A 23,174-nucleotide genomic window follows, 5' to 3' on the forward strand; every position below is an offset into this window, starting at 1 on the left:
CATATGTTCCAGTTCTACTTGCCCTAATCACGTGCTTTCCATGCACCATTTCCTCCCATACAATTACAACAGACCTTCCCTCATTTGTTATTACACACCTTTCTGACCGATACGACAGTACAGAGATAGCACACTTGCCTTTGAGTTGGTAAATCTGGGTTTGATTCCTTCGCAATGGCACTTCGCAGACCGTAGAATGTTGCGTCTCAAATGGGATGTTACGCTGGAGACCCGTCTACTAACATCGATTGCTGGTGAATGTTAAAAATCCCATGACATCTTTCACAGTCAGATTCTCACCAGCAATCTCACCAATTTTCTAATTCCTACCTGAATGAGCAGGGGCTCAAGACAAAGTGCATGCAGGAGGATGTCGGAATCCTCCTGCATGCACTGCATCAGCATCAGAGCTGTGCCTCAGTAATAATGCAAGCAGTTGGATGTTTTTTTTTTTAATGCAAAGTCGAGGTTCATAATGGAGCTATTCACACAACAGATCAGGACGTAACAGAACAAAAGGAACAGCAACAAGAAAGGAAACACACCAATAGCAGGGACGAGAGATAAAATAGATGGAGACTTGGAGGATTAAGGGATGTGGGGAAGAATGAGGACAAGCGGAAGACACACAGGGTGGACAAAATGGATGCAGAAGCAAACGCTCAGGAAGGAAAAACTGGAAACTTGGAAAGAGGTGGGCCTGGCGAAGGTTAACGGGGGTAGAAAAAATCATGGTTTTGGATGGGGGATGATCTGAGATGGTGATGAAGAACTGTCTTGGAGATCTGAAGGGAACAATGAGATTGAAGAGCATGTGGAAGTTGGTTCCACGGGTGGGGGGAAAAAACAAGGAGCGAATGAGTGGTGAGCAGAGATTCTGGATTTGGGGAGTTTCACCAGAGGAGTTTACTACCAGAGCACATGATTCCTGCAGAAACCTGGTGGGGGGGGGGGGGGGACAAAGCACAGAACAAGCAAGACCAGAAAGGAGGCAATAGAAGACAGAGACCACCGACCTGACTGCGATGTGAGCTGTGAAAGCAGTGATGATTTTTATTGAATCTCGGTCTAATGTGCATTTGCATCATTCTCATGATGTGCTCGATAAAGATGTGTGGAAGGATGAGATGGGAGGGGGGGATGTAGGAATAAAAACACAAAACACAAAACAACTTTGCAGAAGCCGGCATGATGCTTGAAGAAGTACAAGCTAACGAACTTAAAATGCAAAGCATTCAAGCAACCAAAAACAACATTGCTGACCGAGCAAATAAGATATGACCACCACAATGATATTTTCAAAGTGACATTTCTGTAGCAGTCTAGATTAAAGCAGATGAACAATGTGAAGTATCAGTGGTTTGAAAGCCAAAAGCAGGTAACAATATCCATCCATCCATTGGGATCATACTCTGTGCAGAGCATTGATGCTGCCTAAGCAGTCTCCTTGGCTATTGGGCACAATCCTGGATGGGTCACCACTCAGACACAGTATACCAGCATGCTAGTACTCATTTTGCCAACCTCGGAAGGATGACAGGTCGAGTTAACCTCACCTGGAATTAATTCAACACCTGAGTGGGACTTGAACTCAGGACCCCAGGATCCCAAGCTCACCACCCAAACCATTAAGCCAACACCATCACCACTATTACAATGACCCCAATTATTCCCACCCACTTGTGAGGTCTGCTAGAGAAAGTTTTTTGCACAAATCTTTCATGAACCCACTGCCCCGGCCCGACATTAGAATGAAGCCGATTCTGGAAGAAATTTGTAATTTTCTCAGGGTGCTGACGATAACTCGAATACTCCTTGCGAATGACACCGTGGGATCTTTAACGTCCACCAGCTCATGCTTCGAGACTTGTCCTCCAGATAAACGGCGCACAAACTGATGCACCGCACTGCCTGTGAAACACCAGGGTGACAGTTTATAGCTGGGTCGAGATTTGAACCCAGGCTAGACAGCTCAAAGGCTGGTGTGCATAACCTCTCAGCTGTCTTGCCATCCATAATCATCATGTTTGGATCCTGCCAGCAAAATAAAAAAACAAATGTATGAAATGTACTGGTGGCTAAAGAACGATCACAATCTCACGGTGCAGTGGGATGGATGACAAACTGAAAAACGTAATAAGGGAATTAAATGGAGTGGTTTTCAACTTTCCTTATTACGCCTGTGTACTACTGTTTTCCGTTTGTTATCTTGCCAAAACGAAGTTTTGGCAAGATATGTTAGTCAGCTTGTATGTTTTTTTTTGTTTGTTTGTTTGTTTGTCTGTAATCACATATAAAAAATTCTGCAGAGCACAGTTATCATTGGAAATTTTTGTAACTTCGCATATCAGAGGCCTATAGCGGTCCCTTTCAGTGCACAAAATTTTGAAGGTCAAGGTCAAAGGTCAAGGTCATTTTGTCGCAAATCAGGGGAGTCGACGAAACCCTTATTTTTTGAGTAATTTTGATCAGATCGTCTTCAAACTTCATGGGAATATAGTTCATGGTCTGGCGCTCAGCTGATTAATTTTTGGTGGCGATTGGCCTTGACCTTCATATGTTTTTTTTTTTTGTATTTTTTTGGTCTGTAATCACGTATAAATCACTCTGCAGAGCACAGTTATCATTGGAAATTTTTGTAGCTTCGCATATCAGAGGCCTATAGAGGTCCCTTTCAGCGCACAAAATTTTGAAGGTCAAGGTCAAAGGTCAAGGTCACTTTGTCGCAAATCAGGGGAGTCGACAAAACCCTTATTTTTTGAGTAATTTTGATCGGATCGTCTTCAAACTTCATGGGAATATAGTTCATGGTCTGGCGCTCAGCTGATTAATTTTTGGTGGCGATTGGCCTTGACCTTCATGGTTAGCACCTGAGGTCAAACATATTTGACCCCAAGGTCAAATTTTCAAGTTTTAGGAACCATATCGTGTAGTACCTCAAATTGAACACCTCGATGAGTGCTTTCTAGATATATCAAGCTTGAGACATTATGACGTCATTTGGTGACGTTATGAGGCAAAAGCATATTTTTCATGGTTACTCTGTAGAACGATTCTCATCGGAATCTCTCGTCGGCAGATATTCCTCAAGGAGTCGCTCCTGGTGGATAGCAGCTCTGTTCACCTCAGTGTGACCTTAAAGAAGTCACACGTGGTCACCTTTCGGCAAGATACGGGTCACCCTGCGGGTGACATTGATTTATTTGTTTGTTTGTTTGTTTGATTTTCCATGATGATGCGCCAATGCACTTTATCAAACTGTTTTGAAAGACAACACTTGAAAATCGTTCACCTCTTGAGGACTTTTAAGTTGCCACAGATGTTCACTACAACATATAATAAAGCAGTGATCACGTGTTCCTGGATGCAAGTACAATTCTTCACCACATGAATACATACAGGTTACTTGGGGGGCTGGGGTTGGGCGGGGGGACAGCCTGAAATCAAACATGAAGGGAAGTCATTTTCCCTACTTCAACTTTGGGCAGGCAAAAAGGGGAAGAGAAAAACCTCAGAAGAGTTAAATGAAAAATATGTAAAAACCACAACCAGTTCTTGACAATCTCACGGAAATATTCACATTGACGTTACTTGAGCGCCAACAATTACCCAACCATCATGTTTCTTTTACAAAAACAACATACTGTCACTATCGGGTTTTTCTTTAGTGCCACATTATCAATACAACCACAACTACAACTAAAGCCCAAATTAGCCCCACCTTGTTAGGGGGTGAGCCAGGGAATGTCTTTGACATAAATCTTTCATGAAACGGCTGGCCAGGCCTGATGTTCAAATGAAGCCGATTCGGGCAGGTATTTGGAATTTCTTCAGGGTGCAGACTTGCTTACTTATTGTGAAAAAAACAACAACTGGTGGGATCTTTAACTTTAGCGGTTATGCCATGTACATCCATATAATGCTAGAAGATGCCAGTTGTGATGTAGGAAGGAACAGAACCCCCAATGATGATATTGATGGCATGGCTTTATCCTGACAGCCCAAAAAAATATTCGATGCTTCGACACATGGCAGGAAATGAGTTGCGATTCGGATATAAAAATAGCTGTGGGCTGGAACTGGAGTTTTGGTTTTGAGGAAGTTCGTGGAAAACGAATGAATCGTTACCTGACTGAGGCCAACTCTGCTCTTTCTTAGATGTTGCAAATTGGTGTAGCATTTATGTCTATTTGCTGCTTGGCTGTGCTTTTTCTACTGGACATGGACACACACACGCACGCATGCATGCACACACACACACACACACACACACACACACACACACACACACACACACACACACACACACACACACCTTCCTCTGGCATTCACCACTGTCACCAACCAGTGTGACCACTCCTTGGCTTTTTTCACAATATCTTGGCTATTCGTTGTTCACCTTGGCATCTTGGTTTTCTATAGGTTTTCTTGGCGTATAGCTTTTCTATTATCATCGCTTTTCCGAAACCTTGTGAATTATTGGCTTTTTTCATTGGCTCACCTTGGCATTTAAGAAAATGAGGAGTGGTCACACTGTCACCAACATCATACTGCAATTCTAGAAGTGTGTTTGTTTGGATGTTTGGTTTATATGCACTCCTGAACCACCGTACGAAATGAGTTGAAAACTGTTGGTTGTTCCCAGGATGTGCATGGGAATGTTTTAAGTGATTTTTTAAAACATAAATTAATAGCCCAAGGTGGGGGGGGGGGTCAGGGGTAAGCGGAGGACCCCAATTCTCTCAATGTAAATAAGTATCATATAGTAATGTTCATGGGGAAACGGCACTTTAAGATACAAAATTATACAACTATTTGTAATACGCTCACTGGGAAACGGTGCTATACGATAATACGTATTCCAAGTCATCCGAAAATACCCAATTCTGGTAGAATTAACGCGTCCATAATTCCTGGGTTATTAACCCTTCAGTAATTCTCGGGGAATTATCCCATCCATGAGGACAGGTTCTTTGCTCATATGTAAAATAATACGATTTGTGACATTTTTTAATTCAAACCAAGAATATTTTGGCAAAATGGTAAAAAATCTACCGCTGTCATTTCTATCAAACTTAGCAAGAAATTTATCCTTAAATACAATGGCTCTTATTAAAATTCAAACACTTCCAAGTTTCATTTCATTGTTCCATTGTCAACCACAGCAAGGTCAATGTGTGCACCCAATCAAAATCAGTCGAGCAAAAGGACAGGAAATCAGTAGAGCAAGTAGTAAAGGACACAGGGGCATTTTTGGGCCTTGTACTTGAAGTGAATTTGCTTGATATTTTAAAAAGGGATTCCTAATTAAATAATATAATGCGCTTCTTACTAAAAGTGTATTCATTTCCATGAAATAAAGGATGGTAATTAACGTCATTCCTGTGCGCAATACATACAGCAACACTGTATCTCACTGGGCTGCGACAGCTCGCGACGAGTTGGAGACACCAAATTGCGATAAAACAGCGATAATTTTCACTTGGAATCACACTGAATTGACACTAAAACACATTTGCGTATGTCTCACGAATATCGCACGAATGTCCCACGAACTCCCGGCAAAATTTGGTATGAACTTCGCCCGGAGTTCGCATACATGTTGCACAACATTCGCGCAACATTCAGGTGACAAAACTGCGATTTTCTTTGGCACATGCAACTGTCGCGCAACGGTCACACGAAGGTCGTGCGACCATCGCGCAAATGTCGTGCAACAGTCGCATGACAACTGTGCGTGACAATTGAGAAATTGGGACTATATATATATATATATATATATATATATATATATATATATATATATATATATATATATATATATATATATATATATATATACATATATATACATATACATATATATATATATATATATATATATATATATATATTGTGACGTCCATGGGACTTGAACAGTCCCGCCAACGTAGAATGAGCCGAAACGATGGAGGCGGTTTATTTGTTTATAACCCAAACATGGCGGTTCTAATCGCTCTACCGCAAACGGGACGAGGAAGGTGGCACGAGTCGCTTTTCACTGAGTTGATGATGTTTATTTGTTTTTATTATTACCAGAAATAACAAGACTCGGCAAGAAGAGGGATCCGGGGCGATTCGACGGGGTGGTGTGGGATCGGGCGTGGGGAAAAACACAGACAATTCCAATGAATATAGAGATCTCAAACCTTCTAAGGTGCCAAGCACACACACACACACACACACACACACACACACACACACACACACACACACACACACACAACGTAGCTATTTCTGGTGGTCAGGCTGGACCGTGGTGTGGACGCAACTGTCCCTGGATCGGCGTCGGACGAGCTGGCCTTGCTCTCGTCAGGGGGGCAGGAGAAACCGTGGTGCTGTCGACCTCCTGGTCTTGGCCCAAGTCCGCTCACAGCCGCCAGGGAACCAGTTCTGGCGCCAATTTGCGAGCAGGAGAGGGAGGCAGGTCCGCCCGGCGTTCGACCCCGTACTCCGAGTCAGCAGAACCCCAGAGCCAACCAAGGTGAGGCACGAGGCTCAGCAAGGCTCCAAGACACGATCAAGAACACGATCGAATCAGCACAACAAGGATGCTCCCCGCGCAACAGCCTCCCCACCAAAAAAACACGATCTTTTGGTTGTAATCTTCTTCCTCTTCCTTTTCGACCCCGAACAGAACCTTTTTATCCTCCTGTCCTCGTCACTTCCAATCGAGCCGTTTATTGGCCCACCGCCGTCGCCTTCTGCCAATCGTGATCACGGGGTGGAGCCATCCGCTGCACTGTCCCGTGACGTCATGGCCAGTCTCCAGAGAATACCAAAAGGGGTTTACGCAGACACATTTACCCTATCCCGTGTCCCTATCTAATTACGTGACAATTATCATTTCCCCCCTTGAAGAAATGAAATTTACTAGACAACTTATCACCACTGAATTGCTACTTATTACATCGAGATCCTGGTAAACTCGAACAGCATGGCATACCTAATTAAACATCCTAATTACCCTTTGAATGCAGACCCCCCCTCAAACGTAACAATATATATATATACATATATATATATATATATATATATATATATATATATGTATATATATATATATATATATATGGCCACTGAATTAATACACCAGGGGGTTGACTCAGCCTGTCATCCTTCCGAGGTCGGCGAAATGAGTACCAGTGTACTGGGCCCGTGTATACCCTGGTTAAAATAGGTGTACCATATCCCTGCGTCGTAAGAGGCGACCAAGGTTGCGTCAGGAAGGGCATCCGGCATAAAACATGTGCCAAATCACTATGCGCATCATACGGATGATCCGCTGTAGCGACCCCTAACGGGAGCAGCCGAAAGAAGAAGATATATATATATATATATATATATATATATATATATATATATATATATATATATATATATATTTTTTTTTTTATACCTTGGTCGAGGCTCGTATGAGAGCTAACACACAACTCACAGCAAGGAGGCATGAGACAAGAGGGGCGGGAGTGGAAGGGACAAAACATTGGGGAACAGACACAGGTGAACTGTGGAAGGGAGAGGGATGGGGATGGGACGGGGAACATGGCGAGGGGAAGATGGACATTAAAGGGACTTTCAGGAAGGAAAGCAGGAGAATTGAAGGAAGTGGGCTTGGGTGGATTATCGGGGTAGAAAAGATCGAGGATTTGGATGGGGGAAGATAAGAGGTGGTGGTGAACAGCTGTTTTGAAAGCCTGAAGGGAAGAATGGGAAAGAATAGAGTGAGGAAGTTTATTCCAAAGGCGGGAAAAAAGAGGAATGAAAGAGTGAAGATGAGCAGTGATTCGTGATTTTGGTAGTTTTACCAGAAGGGGGTTGTTGGCGGACCTTGAGCGCCCTGTGGAAATGTGGTTGGGACAAATCGCAGAGAGAGCAGGGGGGCAAGGCTGGAGAGGAGTCGGTAGAAGACAGAAAGACCACCGACCAACCTGCGGTGATTGAGTGAGAGGCCCAAAGACTCAGCTTCATTGCGGGAGATGCCAATGATCTTAAAAGCCCTGGTTTCGACAGCGTGAAGTCGAGAAAGGTGGGAGGCAGGAGCACCAGCCCAGAGGGGAGAGCAGTACTCCATCAGGCTACGGACAAAAGCTTTGTAAGTGGTCAGGAGCTCAAGAGGGCCGAGGAAGGACTTTGCACGACGGAGGATTCCCAGTCGGCGACTGGCTTTTGAGGCAAGGTTGGAAATGTGACTTTCCCAGGAAAGGTCATGGCAGATAGTGAGACCCAGAAGCTTGAAAGAAAAGACTTCTTCCAGAGGATTGTTGAGAAAGTGGATGGGGGGTTTTGTAAACGGTCCTTTCGAAGAGACATAGTGAGAGTGTGAGATTTGTCTGGATTGAAAGACATGTTCCACGTGTTGGACCAGTTTGTGATTTTATCCAGATCTGCAGTGAGCGAAGAAGCTGCTGCTTGCCGGTCTGAGGGATGACAGATGGTACGGCAGAGGGTTGAGTCATCGGCAAAGAGAAATAGAGGATTTTCCAGAGAGTCCGAGAGATCATTGATGAAAACCAGAAAAAGAACAGGGCCCAGAACGCTACCTTGAGGAACTCCAGCCTGCACAGGAAGAGGGGATGAAAGAACTCCATTTAGGGCCACACGTTGACTGCGACAGGAGAGGAAGTCTGCGAGCCATGAGTGGAGATGGCCTTGAATACCATGGGAAGAGAGTTTGGTGAGTAGGGCAGGGTGCCAGACTGTGTCAAAAGCACGTGATATGTCCAGGGATACGGCTCGGATTTCCTGTCTGGCATTGAGGACCTCCATCCATTGATGGGAGAGCAGTAGCAGCATATCTAGGGTAGAGTGACCTGGTCTGAAACCAAATTGATGATTGGAAATCAAGCCATTGGAGAAGAGGAAGGATTTCATGTCTGAAGCGATGATGGATTCCATAACCTTGCTGATGATTGGGAGAAGGCTGATTGGTCTATAGTTACAGGGATCTGTTTTTGCACCTTTTTTATGCAGGGCAGTGATGTTAGCAGATTTCCAAGCAGATGGCAGATGACCTTGGGAAAATGAGAGGGTGAATAGAACAGAGAATAGAACAGAGAGAATAGAACAGAGAACAGAGAGAGAACAGAGAGACAGGGAACAGAGTGAATAGAATATATATATATATATATATATATATATATATATATATATATATATATATATATATATATATATATATCTTCTTCTTCTTTTGGCTGCTCCCGTTAGGGGTCGCCACAGCGGATCATCCGTATCATCCGCATAGTGATTTGGCACATGTTTTACGCCGGATGCCCTTCCTGACGCAACCCTGGTCGCCTCTTACAACACAGGGATGTATATATATATATATATATATATATATATATATATATATATATATATATATATATATATATATATATATATATATATATATATATATATATATATATATATATATATATATATATATACATATGAGGCCTCTCCCTTCCAGCAATTATATTGTCAGTTGGGAAATGAGTAAGAGAGTACCTGACTGAGTACTACAATGGTGTGGGAGCTGTGCCCTGGCAGAACAGCATGGTGGGATTACAGGAGAATGCTGACCAAGCCTGATTGTTCAAAGTGTTCTGTTACTTGTCAACGTTGCACCCACAAACATTGTGTGTGACCGAATTGTTCATCTGCCTTGAAAGGGGCTTGTGGGTGTGACCATATTTTGTGTGTGACATAATTTATGTAAAAATGTATGACGTGATTTAGGAATGATGGGAAGGTGAAAGGAATGATGGGAAAGTGAAAAGTTTGCATTGAAGGCCATTACTCAGAACAGGAGAGAAAGAGGACAGACAATGCTGGTTTTACAATTTGGGCTGTTTTTTTTATTTTTTTTTAAGTCATCTCTGGATGGAACTATTATGAATCTATCTACATTACATTGTATGGATAACATGTGGATTTCTATGTATATATTAAATTGAGTAGACAATACATTGTGCAAATTTCTGATTAATTTCTTTTGAAATAACAGAACAACATATTGTACCAAAAGACTTTAATAAATGAAATTGTCACATGAAAATATGCAAGTGCAAACAATGCATACACTGTCAAGTTACCAATACATACAAGTTTTCATACAGTATCAAAAAAATAAACCTCAGTTATGTCACAATTTCTTCCGAAAATATTCTCGATTGAATCGCAGTTTTGTCGCACTCTCAGGGGTCCCAGGACAGATTATCATTTTTTTCTCCAATCAGTCACAATTTAGTTTCATAGGTCGCCAATCCCTCACAAAGTTGTCTCACATTTTGTCGCACGTTCTGACTCACGGAAACTAAATTGAGAAGGGTTCGAGACCGGTTCGAGACAACCGCGACGACTCTGACTATTTTGAGAGAAAATTTGTCGCACGAATTTTTTGAACATGTTCAAAATTCAAGCGACACCAGAGCGACGTCCTGCGACTCACGCGAGGAAATTGAGAACCACCGCGAACGTTTCCAGACATTTTGGAGAATCCCGTTCGCATTTTGTCACGAGCTGTCGCAGCCCAGTGAGATACAGGCTTTAATCTCGCTCTGAAGGGGATGCAAGACTATTGCAATGCCCCTGTCTGTCTGTCTGTGCAGTGTGCCCGTATCTATACATTTTCACTTTAACAATGGTCTTCTCTGCAACTGCTTGTCCGATCGATGCAAAATGTTAAACACAGGAGGCATTCCCTATGGAGAATATTTTATTGCCAACTCTGACATCGAAGGCCACATCGAATGACAGCCATATTGGATTCAACGTAAAAAAACTTGGACATCATTTTGTCCAAAACCACTCAACGAAAAAAATTGAAACTCAGCATATGTCATCAACTCCCCATAGGATATACAGTGTGATAATGATGACATCATTGGTGAAGTGGCATTCCAGCCATAATTTGTTGAATTGAAATCCTTATCCGAAAAATCTGAAACTTCATACATCTGATATACGACCCGACGTGAATGAAGAACTAAATTTATGTCATCGGTCATGTTGGTTGTTTTATGTCAACGACATATGGTCTGGCAGCCAGAACTGGTGGCCATATTAGTTTGAAAATAAAAACGTTAAAAAAAAATCATCATCTTCTCCAGAACCATGTAATAGATCGATGCGAAACTACATACATATGATCAACGAGTCATGGAGAATATACTTTGAATTTTTAATTATTCACCTTTATTGATGCAATTTAGCCTTCATGTGCACAAAAGTGGTAAAATATCGAAATGATTAATCAACAAAGCTACGGATAATGGCAATGTATGTGACATAATGTGGTGCATGGATGATACTGGTATTTGGGCCATAATCATAGTGTGTTCAGTTAATGATGGTATTTCTGTTCAGAATGAGCGTGCGAGGTGAGACTATGTGCTCCACGAGTGCCGTTATAGTTTGTCTGTTCTTATTTTGCCCTCTCGCCCGAAAGGATGATATCAAGCAACACACTATATAAAGGAAAGACAAAATTAACGAGATTATAAAAAAGGAAAGGTTGAAAGTCCAATTAAGCATCCAGAGCCGGGAAAAAGGCAGCCCTTCAAATTCCCAACCTGGCAGGAAATGTTCCCAGCTGATAGAAACTGGAGCAGGAGAAGGAACAATTAATTATCCACCAAAGTAGTGATTGCCAAACAGTACCAAATGAGGTAATCAATAACTGCAGATTTATTGCCCAGAAAGAAAGCATTATATAATAATAATAAATTAGTAATTGACAAATGTTAATGCAATTAATTGTGCTTCCATCAAGTACTAGTACTTGCAAAGTAATTGGTAAATTAAGGTGACAAAGTACACTTCTGGTCAAAAGTTTTAGTACACCCCCATTTTTCCAGTTTTTACTGAAATTTAAGCAGTTCAAGTCCAGTGAATAACCTGAAATGGTACAAAGCTAAATGGTAAACTGCCAGAGGTTAAAAAAAAGTTTAGGTTACCAAAAACTGAAATATAATGCTAATTTCAGAGTTGTTAAAAAAGGCCCTTTTCAGGGAATGGGTAATGGTTTAGCAACTGCAGCTGTTCTGCAGCAATGGAAGTAATTCCTGCAGGTGTCCCAACTTTTGTTGATTAGTTACAAACCCTTAGTCTGCATAAAAGCAGTGTTGAAACAGACTGTGTTGCTACACCCTCTGAAGCATCATTTGCACAATATTGCACTGCAGGAAGTAGTATATTGCTGTCATAATCGCGAGAAAAAGACGATTAACAAATGAAGCCAGACAGACCATTATAACCCTTAAAAGTGTAGGACTTTCCTTCAGAGAAATTGCAAAGTAAGCCAAGGTGTCAATGAGCAGTTTCCTACACTATCAAGAGACACTTGGAAACTGGAGGAAACTCTGACAGGAAGTGGTCTGGCAGACCCAAAGCCAAACACAATCAGAAAACAAGTTTCTAAGAGTCAACAGCTTGCGTGATAGGTGGCTCACAGGACAACAGCTTCAAGCACAGCTTAACACTGGTCGAAGTAAGAAAGTCTCAGTTTCAACTGTGAAGAGAAGACTTCGAGCTGCAGGTTTGACAGGTCGAGTGGCAGTAAGAAAGCCATTGCTAAGATGGCAAAATAAGAAAACGAGGCTTGCCTGGGCCTTGAAGCACCGCCAGTGGACTATTAAAAACTGGAAGAAGGTTTTATGGACCAATTAATCAAAATTTGAAATCTTCGGTTAATCATGCAGGGTTTTTGTACACCGCAGAGTTGGCGAAAGGATGGTTCCTCAGTGTGTGACACCAACTGTCAAACATGGAGGAGGAAGCGTGATGATCTGAGGCTCTTTTGCGACTCCAGAGTCGGCGCCTTGCACAGAGTGACAGGCACCCTGAACCAAAAGGGCTACCACAGCATTTTGCAGTGCCATGCAATACCCTTTGGTCGACACCTAGTTGGTCAGTCCAACAGCAAGATAACGACCCAAAACATACCTCCAGGCTATGTAAAAACTACCTTAGAAGAAAAGAACAAGACGGTAGGCTTCAAATCATGGAATGGCCAGAACAGTCTCCAGACTTAAACCCAATTGAGCTGGTTTGGGATGAACTGGACAGAAGGGTGAAAGCAAAGCAACCTACAAGTGCAACACATTTGTAGGAACTTCTGCAACATTGTTGGGAATAACTTTCCGAACAATATTTTATTTCCATTGTAGAAAGAATGCCACGAGTATGTTCGGCTGTTACATCTGCAAAAGGTGGCTACTTTGATGAGTCAAAAATTTAGATTAAATTTTGTTCAACAAAACGATTCCATGATTTCTTTTTTATCTGCAATTGTTTATTTGTTCTATGCTTTAATTTCAGAGTATATTGAAACATTGAACTGCTTAAATTTCAGTAAAAACTGGAAAAATGGGAGTGTTCTAAAACTTTCGACCGGTAGTGTACATTAGCTCCAATGGCGAAAAGAGCTATTTTGGGGTTTTGGAGATCGAGTAATCTACTTACATCAAGTCATGTCCGACTTCTGGTGACATTCATGATCAAATTTCTCCAAACATCCCTATCCTGCATTGCTTCCTGAAGTTCTCACAGAGACAGCTTGATTGCAGCCTTTACCCAATTCATCCAGCATATACATGGTCGGCCTATTTCTCTTCTTCCATTAACAATACCGAGCATGGTTGATTTCTCCAGAATTTCGTTTTCCACACACATTTCCAAAGTATGACACTTTCTGTTTTAGCATCAGCACTTCTCATGTACATGGTGGTGTAATATCTCCAAGTGGTGATTTATTTGTTCTTGCAGTGCGTGGAATTTTTAAACATTTGTCTCCAACACCACATTTCAAAACTGTCAATCTTCTTTCTTTCTTTCTTTCTTTTTCACTGTCCGTGACTCACATTCATACATTGCAACTGGAAATACCAGAGCATTCACCAGCCTCCTCTTGGGTTGTTTTGTCACATCTTTGTCTTTCCAGATCTTTGTCAATTCCGACATTGCTCTTCCCCCCAATACTAACCGTCTATTAATTTCTCCTCCACATTCTCCACTCACTTCAATTTTAGAACCCAGGAAAATGAAACTTTCCACCATTTCCACATGATCGTCTTCCTATCTGAACACACCGATCGTCTTAGTTGGCAAGATTTTAGCCTTTTTAGGTTTAATCCATTTAAATAAAGACCAGCTTTTTAACTTTCTTTCTTCACTGTCTGTAGCAGCTTCATCAAGTCATCTTTACTTTTTGCCAACAGAGTGGTATCATCAGTATATATAAATATATATCTGTGTTCATGTCTGTGGGTCATAAGCCCCGCCCATTCTTCAGGTCACGCCTTCCACAGTCCATTGTCTGTGTTTATTTGGTTGTTTGTCCGCACAGAATGCGAGTTATGGTTTTTCTCTGCAACCGCTCATCAGATTTACACGAAATTTTCATCATAAGAGCGATTACTTCTTCTTCTTCTTCTTCTTCTTTCGGCTGCTCCTGTTGAGGGTCGCCACAGCGGATCATCCGTATGATCCGCATTGTGATTTGGCACATGTTTTACGCCGGATGCCCTTCCTGACGCAACCTTGGTCGCCTCTTACGACACAGGGATATGGTACACCTATTTTAACCGGGGTATACACCGGCCCAGTATACTGGTACTCATTTCGCCGACCTCGGAAGGATGACAGGCTGAGTCAACCCCCTGGTGTATTAATTCAGTGGCCCAACGGGGCTTGAACTCAGGACCTTTTGGATCCCAAGCCGCTGCCCTAACCACTGCGCCAACACCAGGCTCTAAGAGCGATTACTTATGTATAATATTTTAATGATAATTGATGACGTCATATGTCACATGGTGTGGCAGCCATGTTGGAAAAATGGAAAAACTTTAGACCTCTATCTCTGAAACCACATGAAGGAAAAAATTTAAACTTGACACGTGGCAAGTACTCCACATGGAGAATGTGACTTTTTATGACGTAATAATTGCATACGTAGAACGCTACATCTGATTAGTATGAAAATTTGAGGGTCATCTTGAGATAAATTTGATGTCATCGGTCACATGGTTTGGCAGCCATCTTGGATTGAGGAAAAATAATAAATAATGTTTTCTCTGGAACTTCTTCATCAATCAATGGGAAACCTCACAATTATAATCCAGTAGACATGGGAAATTTATGTTTTAAATGTCAACCCCATCAGCCACATCGTCTGGCAGCCAGAATTGTTTAATTTTTTGAATATGAAAAAATGTAGAATTTTTTTTTTTTTTGGAATAAGGCTCGCATAGCTGCACATGGATGGGTCTGAGGGTAGAGGAGTAGCAGCAATTCAATTGATACAGACGATGGCCCCAGGAAAAAGGATCAACTGCGTATGTAATAAATAGATGGAATGTGGCCTATTACTAGGTCCATAACTTGTCAATTCTGCATCGGAGAGAGATGTGTGGGCCTCGTGAGACTCAGTGGAGTCCCGGCTTACCCTGTGGACCCATGGTGTTAACATTTATTACTTCATGTTGAGGCTATTTAAATTCCCATTCAATTGATACCGACAATGTCCCCAGGCAAATTGGTTAACAGCATATGTAATAAATGTATTGAAAGCAGCATTTTACTCAGTCTGTAACTCGTCAATCTCGTGTTGTATCAAAGCAGGGTTGTGTCAAAGCCAGACGCCTTGATACCCGGTCATCACTGCCAGCAGTTATCAAGTGGTAGTTCTAGTTTTTTTTTAATAAGGCTCACTTGGCTGCACATAGACGGGTTTGAAGGTAGAGGAGCAGCAGCTGAAACCCAAATCCTATCAAAGTTCTTCCTGATGACTTCATCTTTGTTTTTTGCTTGTTTGGGTTCCTTCTGATAACTCCAATGTGGGACTGTACTTATTGTTTGTTGTTTGTTGAATTCTTCCTTTGTTTGAGATTATTTTGTTGATCGATTATTTTGATTGATTTGAATTCCTCCATTTACACCACAAGGAAATAAAAAGTTCTTCAGTTTATTTATTTATTTTCAATCATAAATTCCTTGTTGACGTTTCAACCTATCCGTGCTTGTCATTTCCTTCCATTGATCCAGCATTGTCTGAACCTAGATAGAGTGGGAGATTATAATACCCAAACCAATTAACCTGCCAGAGTCGGCGTGCACCAGCGGTAAACGCTCGGCCGCATTACTTAAGATCCAATCAAGATAAGATTGGTGCATTGCCAAGGGCGCGTTCCCCAGTCAGGAGGCCACGTGGCCTCGAGTTAAACGGAAAATTTAACGGTGGGCACTGGAATTAGTGGTGAACTGATTGGCGTTTGTGGTTGTTTAAAAGCAACCCACCATACCACAAAGTTAATTGTTGTAAGTGGTGGCCCCAGGTCCGGTTCTTCCGAGGAGAAATGAGGATTAACCCTCTCATAACACTCTCAGTACCTGTGGCCATAACAATATATATATATATATATATATATATATATATATATATATATATATATATATATATATATATATATATATATATATATATATATATTGTTGCGGATTCGCGCCTGCCGGCGTGCTGACGGCCACGTAACTCGAATCGCGGCACGTCGCCCACCGGACGGACAATCCAGTCGTGACCCTCTCGGACTAACGCCGGGAACCAGTCACGGGTGGACCTTTCGGTCTCACCGCGATCGTGCCAATCGGCCCCCGCGTGGGATAGGGTTGCTCGCCAAATTCGACCTACCTAAGTACCCACACGGAGGGTAGACCGGGCGATCGCACCTCGCCGCAGGTCGACTTCGGACACGGGCCACTTAAGCGACCCGTTCCGTACTATCGGGATAACCGAGCGGTGTTATTAGTCGGCCTCGACGGTTCGATTAATTATCGGGCGTCTTAGCCCACGACCAACCCTTTACGTGAAGCAAGATGGGGATTCAATGAAAGAAATGACGAAGCGAAGCGGGAAAACAGTTCAACAATAAGCACATTTATTTCGCGATGAACGGAAAGCACACATATACAATTCCACCAAAAGCACATGTAAAAGAAGAAGACAAAAAGCAAATGCAACAATGCAGATCTATCCGACTACCGGGCACTCGGCAACACTTATACAATTTTACTTCACAGACGGCGCCGACAACACATATTCCCAAAGCAAAAGAAAAGAGAACCACCCTCCAGGATGAGGGGGGTAGGCGGGCCTGGGGCCGAGACCGTGTCGGGCCTACCCGTCTGATGATGAGACGCGAAGTGGCGGTGGTGCCTCAACTCCGCGGGCCTCACGGACAGTGTCTGGTAGGGGGTGGGAAGGGGGCCCCCTTTTGTCGCACTATCTCAGCACGGGGGGAAACAGGAGGGGGTTGCTGATGCTCGGGGAAAGGAGGATTTCACAAAATCTCGGGTCCCGCGACGAGCGTCTCCACCACGACTTCGGTCGCGCCGCCGGCCTCTCCCTCCGCAGTTCCCCGAATCCGACGCGAGCACCCCCTCAACCGCCCTCGCCGCCGCCGCCTCTCCACAGCTTCGTCCGATCGCCCTCTCCGTCTCCTCTCGTCCCAACTCTTCACTGGCTCCGCGAACTCCCAACTGCGAACTGCCCTCTTCTGACGAACGCAGTCGTTTTTATAAGCCCCGTGGCTTCGCTCTTTTACCCTTGACCCTCTGCCTCCGACCCTTCACCTCTCTTGCTGGCTCCCCATTGGCCCGAGGAAAAGTGGGCGTGAATGCTTTTTGATCCATGAATTTGCATATAGCGACCGCCCTCCAACGCCCTGGAGGCGGGGCCAAATCGCCCCTCGCTCACCGATTGGACGGAACAAAAGTGGGCGTGAGTCGTTTTTGATCCGTTTTTCTGCGGAAAGTCCGTGATGTTTTTGAACACGCTGCTCGGTGCGCGCCCCGCACGAGTCCAGCATCGGTGCCCACGAGTGGCGCGAGATGACGGTGATGCGATGGTGGCGAGTTGTGACGGTAAAGGTCGTGGCGGTTGTGGTGAAGCGGCGTTGTGGTTGGTGGCTGTTGTTGTGATGGCCGCGTTGTGGTTGGTGGTTGTTGTGTGATGGCTGTTGAGATGTGGTTGGTGGTGGTAATAATGGCGGCTGGTCCAAAATAAAGATAGTAAAAGAAAAACGGCTATCCTGAAGAGTCGCAGCCCTCATGAATGACATTTATTCCCTCTAGACAACGGGTTTGGGCCTAACTACACATATACTTACCGAGATATCTCACCTAAGGGACCTGAATGGTGGTTTGTGAATTTCGTCAACCACAACAATATATATATATATATATATATATATATATATATATATATATATATATATATATATATATATATATATATATATATATATATATATATATATATATATATATATATATATATATATATATATATATAGTAGCCCAAAAGTTACTTTACCCCTGATAAATTTCTCGCACTTCCCCCATCCCTTCCCCCTCTGCCCTCGCCCCCTCGCCCACTATGGTATGCAGAAACACTGACTCAGAAGAATGATGGAGCACATACAGATACAATGCCAAATTAATTATTGTAAGTACTGTACAATTAAACCTGTATATTAAAAGAGTTCAAGAACAATGTTTCACTGGGAAGGGTAAAGTGACTTTCAGGTGACCCTGTATTATATATATATATATATATATATATATATATATATATATATATATATATATATATATATATATATATATATATATATATATATATATATATATATATACACGACCGGTCAAAAGTTTGAGAACACCCCCATTTTTCCAGTTTTTACTGAAATTTTAGCAGTTTAATGTTTCAATGTACTCTGAAATTAAAGCATAGAACAAATAAAGAATTACAGATAAAAAACAAATGATGGAATCGTTTTGTTGAGCAAAATTTAATCTAAATTTTTGACTCATCAAAGTAGCCACCTTTTGCAGATATAACAGCCGAACATACTCGTGGCATTCTTTCTACAATGGAAATCAAATATCGTTCGAAAAGTTCTTCCAAACACTGTTGCAGAAGTTCCCACAAATGTGTTGCACTTGTAGGTTGCTTTGCTTTCACCCTTCTGTCCAGTTCATCCCAAACCAGCTCGATGGGGTTTAAGTCTGGAGACTGTGCTGGCTATTCCATGATTTGAAGCCTACCGTCTTGTTCTTTTCTTCAGGGATCTGGGGCCCTTTTGTTTCAGGGTGCCAGTCACTCTGTGCAAGTCGCCGACTCTGGATCCAGCAAAAGAGCCCCAGATCATCACGCTTCCTCCTCCATGTTTGACAGTTGGTGTCACACATTGAGGAACCATCCTTCTGCCAACTCGATGATGTACAAAAACCCTGCGTGATGAACTGAAGATTTCAAATTTTGATTTATCGGTCCATAAGACCTTCTTCCAGTTTTCAGTAGTCCACTGGCAGTGCTTTATGGCCCAGGCAAGCCTGTTTTTCATATTTTGCCATCTTAGTAATGGCTTTCTTACTGCCTGCCACTCGACTTGTCAAACCTGCAGCTCAAAGTCTTCTCTTCACAGTTGAAACTGAGACTTCCTTACTTCGACCAGTGTGAAGCTGAGCTTGAAGCTGCTGTCCTGTGAGCCGCCTATCACACAGGCTGTTGACTCTCAGGAACTTGTCTTCTGATTGTGTTGTGGCTTTGGGTCTGCCAGACCTCTTCCTGTCAGAGTTTCCTTCAGTTTCCAAGTGTCTTTTGATGGTGTAGGAAACTACTCACTGACACCTTGGCTTCTTTGCAATTTATCCAAAGGAAAGACCGACACTTTTAAGGGTTATAATGGTCTGCCTGTCTTCCTTTGTTAATTGTCTTTTTCTCACCATTATGATAGCAATATACTACTTCCTACAGTGCAATATTGTCCAAATAATGCTTCAGAGGGTGTAGCAACACAGTCTGTTCCAACACTGCTTTTATACAGACAGAGGGTTTGTAACTAATCAACAAAAGTTGGGACACTTGTAGAAATTGTTTGCATCAACTTTCAAGGCTTAATTTGCTTTCATTGCTGCAGAACAGCTGCAGTTGCTCACCCATTACTTGTTCCCTGAAAAGGGCCTTTTTTAACAACTCTGAAATTTACATTATTTTTCAGTTTTTCATAATCCAAACTTTTTTCTTTTTTTTTTCACCTCTGGCAGTTTATCGTTTATCTTTGTACCATTTCAGGTTATTCACTGGATTTGAACTCCTTAAATTTCAGTAAAAACTGGAAAAATGGGGCTGTTCTAAAACATTTGACTGGTGGTGGTGGTGTGTGTGTGTGTGTGTGTGTGTGTGTGTGTGTGTGTGTGTGTGTGTGTGTGTGTGTGTGTGTGTGTGTGTGTGTGTGTGTGTGTGTGTGTGTGTGTGTGTGTGTGTGTGTGTGTGTATGTAGTGGACAAAACAATGGAAACACCCAGGTAAATGAGGGATACCAAGCAACGGCTTCCACACAGGTGTAGTCCATGTGTTAATTAAGGAAATAACATCCCAGCATTCTTATGGTCATGTATAAAAATGCTGCACAGGCCTGGTTGCCTATAATTATGGCTAGCATGGCTGCAAGAGGAGATCTCCCCCCTCCCCCCCCCAATGCCCTCATCCATAGAGCACATATGGTTGCCCAATGGTTTGATGAGCATGACAACAATAATATCCATTTGTCATGGCCTTCTCAGTCACTAGATCTAAACCCAATGGAGCATTTATGGGATATTCTGGAACGATGACCGAGACAGCATTTTCTACCTCCAACAAACAAGTGTGAGTCGATTGACTTTCTCGCGATAAAATGGTGCCGCATCCCTCCTGCAGAATTGCAGATGTTGATGGACTCTATGCCACGTAGTGGCCCAAAGCCCTTTAAGTGACTTTACATTGGTGTTTCCATTTTTTGTCCACTTCCTGTATAACACACACACACACACACACACACACACACACACACACACACACACACACACACACACACACACACACACACACACACACACACACCTTGCAGTTGGGAAAAAAATCACACAAATTCATTGAGTTATTGAATAAAGAATGACAACATTTTGACCAGCAACACAAAACAAACATGCATTGCTGACCTTTCTGAAGAAGGAAGAAATAATTCTAAACCCCCCTTTATCAACCCAAACAACAGGGTGGACAAAGCCAGACCAATCGATCAAAGCAGTCTCTCGAAACTCAAACACATAACTTTCAATTGTTAGCACATTAAATCAAGCAGCATGGCAGCAAATGCTGTGGGGTGAAGAGGTGTGTGCATGAGTGTGGTGGTGGGGGGGTGGGGGGGAGGGTGATCTTGATCATGTTTGAGGTGATTGTAATGCAATACAATTAAGGTAGATCAATGTAATCCAAGCAAACATGACTAACTGCCTGAACCAACAGAGCAAATGTGGCAAAGTGTTGGAAAGAAAGAAGGAGGGGGGGGAGATTGAGGTAGGTGTAGGGATGCATATGATGTAACAATGCAAATCCAAACTGGCCAATACATTATATGTTGGGTAATCCAGGTTATCTTCGTTATACAGTATTGTATTTCAAGCCTGGTGTTGGCTTAGTGGTTAGTGTGGCGGCTTGGGATCCCAGGATCCTGAGTTCAAGCCCTGCTGGCTGCTGAATTAACACCAGGGGGTTGACTCAGCCTGTCATCCATCTGAGGTTGGCGAAGTGAGTACCAGTGTACTGGTCCCGGTGTATGCCCCGGTTAGAATAGGTATACCATATCCCTGTGTGTTGTAAGAGGCGACCAGGGTTGGCGTCAGGAAGGGCATCCGGCCATAAAAAAACATTGCCTCAAGAAAAAGCCAACCCCTGCACAGCAGGGAAAAATGGCTGTAAAAACGGTCATTTTTTTATACAGTATTGCATTTCCTATTTTTCACAATGGTCGAGTGTCCCTGTTGCGTTTAAGCACGAGTGGATCAAACGCTACTCGCTACTCCACAACCTCCTCCGTGAGCGATGTAACCGTTTCCTCCACAAACCGTGCCTCCAAAATCTATCTTTTGACTTGATTGGGGTTCACACCCAAAATGCTGACGCTGTCCCATCGGGGATCATGGTCACCAACCTTTAGCCAACGTTTGGCAGCGGCAGATCTCCTAGGATAGCTGCATCCGAAGGCCTTGCGATGCTCAGTGGTACATTGGCCGAATTGAGCAGCATTGGGTGTTGGACGATCCTTTGCGATGTTCATGCCACTACGAGGGAAATGTTGGCACACCACCCGTTTGTTGTTGCTCGGGATCGGTAGCTCATTCCGAATACTTTCAATTCGGTCTAAATTTTACTGTCATTTACGGAACCTTCACAGCGTACCTGTCGTGAAATCAACTAGGTGTAGAGAGAATAACGTGAACAGATTTGTGGCGTGCTGCTGTTGTACTCTTACACCCAAAGAGGGCTTGACAAGGTTTGACAAACAAGGTTGGCACGTCAGCATCTTACAAGAACCGTTCTTTCTTTTACAAGCCTTGCAAGAGGTCTTATTTTTCAATCTGATTTGTAAATGATATCTGAAGATGAAAATAACAATCACAGAGCAATTCAAAAGAAAGTGAACAACGGATACGATGAAACATTGACTTGTCTTCAATACGCATGCAAAACGGTAAAGACCATCGCGCTCTTTCCCCCTCGCCCCCACACCTCTGGTGCATGCAAAGGCAGAGACCTCTGCCTCCAGCGTAGAGGTGGAGGCCACCCCTTCATGCAGTGGCAAAGACAACCCCCCCCTCTTTGCCCAAAGGCGGAGACCCCCCCTTCCGGTAAAGACACCTCCAAAGTGTCCCATCAGACCCCGAGCCTCCACAGAGCCCAAACATGAACAGAGAGACCAACGTCACAATCACCGACACCAGACTCACCTCAACGTTCACCGCAGACAATCCTTTGAGGAACTCCCGAATATTAGTCACGCAGTCTTGCTCCGACTTGGGCTCCGAAATGACCTGCGAAGCAAACACCACGCCATGACTGCCGTGCTTGTTTGCAAAAAGGAAACGGAAACCATTGTCCGGAAGCGATGTTTTTTTTCACCCCTTCACCAGAGACGCTGACATCATCTGCACGTCAGTGACGTCATCACTCATACCATTTGGGGAAACCCCACGCCCCCTCCCCACACCATTTATAGGATGATGTCATCGTTAAATCTTAAAGCTCGGTGATTACAGTCGTT

The 23,174-nt window shown here is 43.1% G+C and overlaps 1 protein-coding gene across 6 annotated transcripts in view; it reads right to left on the reverse strand.

The window, feature by feature from the left end:
• The window catches only part of LOC147026560 (rho guanine nucleotide exchange factor 7-like), a 144,518-nt gene that overhangs the window by 86,013 nt on the left and 35,331 nt on the right, over positions 1-23,174 (reverse strand). For 5 of the 6 annotated variants that reach the window (XM_085882090.1, XM_085882087.1, XM_085882092.1 and 2 more), the window contains one exon: positions 22,861-22,944. In XM_085882090.1, coding sequence (XP_085738216.1) covers positions 22,861-22,944 — 84 coding nt within the window. Of the gene's footprint in view, positions 1-22,064; positions 22,195-22,860; positions 23,063-23,174 lie in introns of those variants that run through there. The other variant, XM_085882089.1, reaches the window with a different exon arrangement.

This window comes from Eptatretus burgeri, chromosome 5 (genome assembly GCF_056783735.1).
Source record: "Eptatretus burgeri isolate ZD-2024b chromosome 5, Ebu_testis_v1, whole genome shotgun sequence".
Lineage (NCBI taxonomy): Eukaryota > Metazoa > Chordata > Myxini > Myxiniformes > Myxinidae > Eptatretus > Eptatretus burgeri.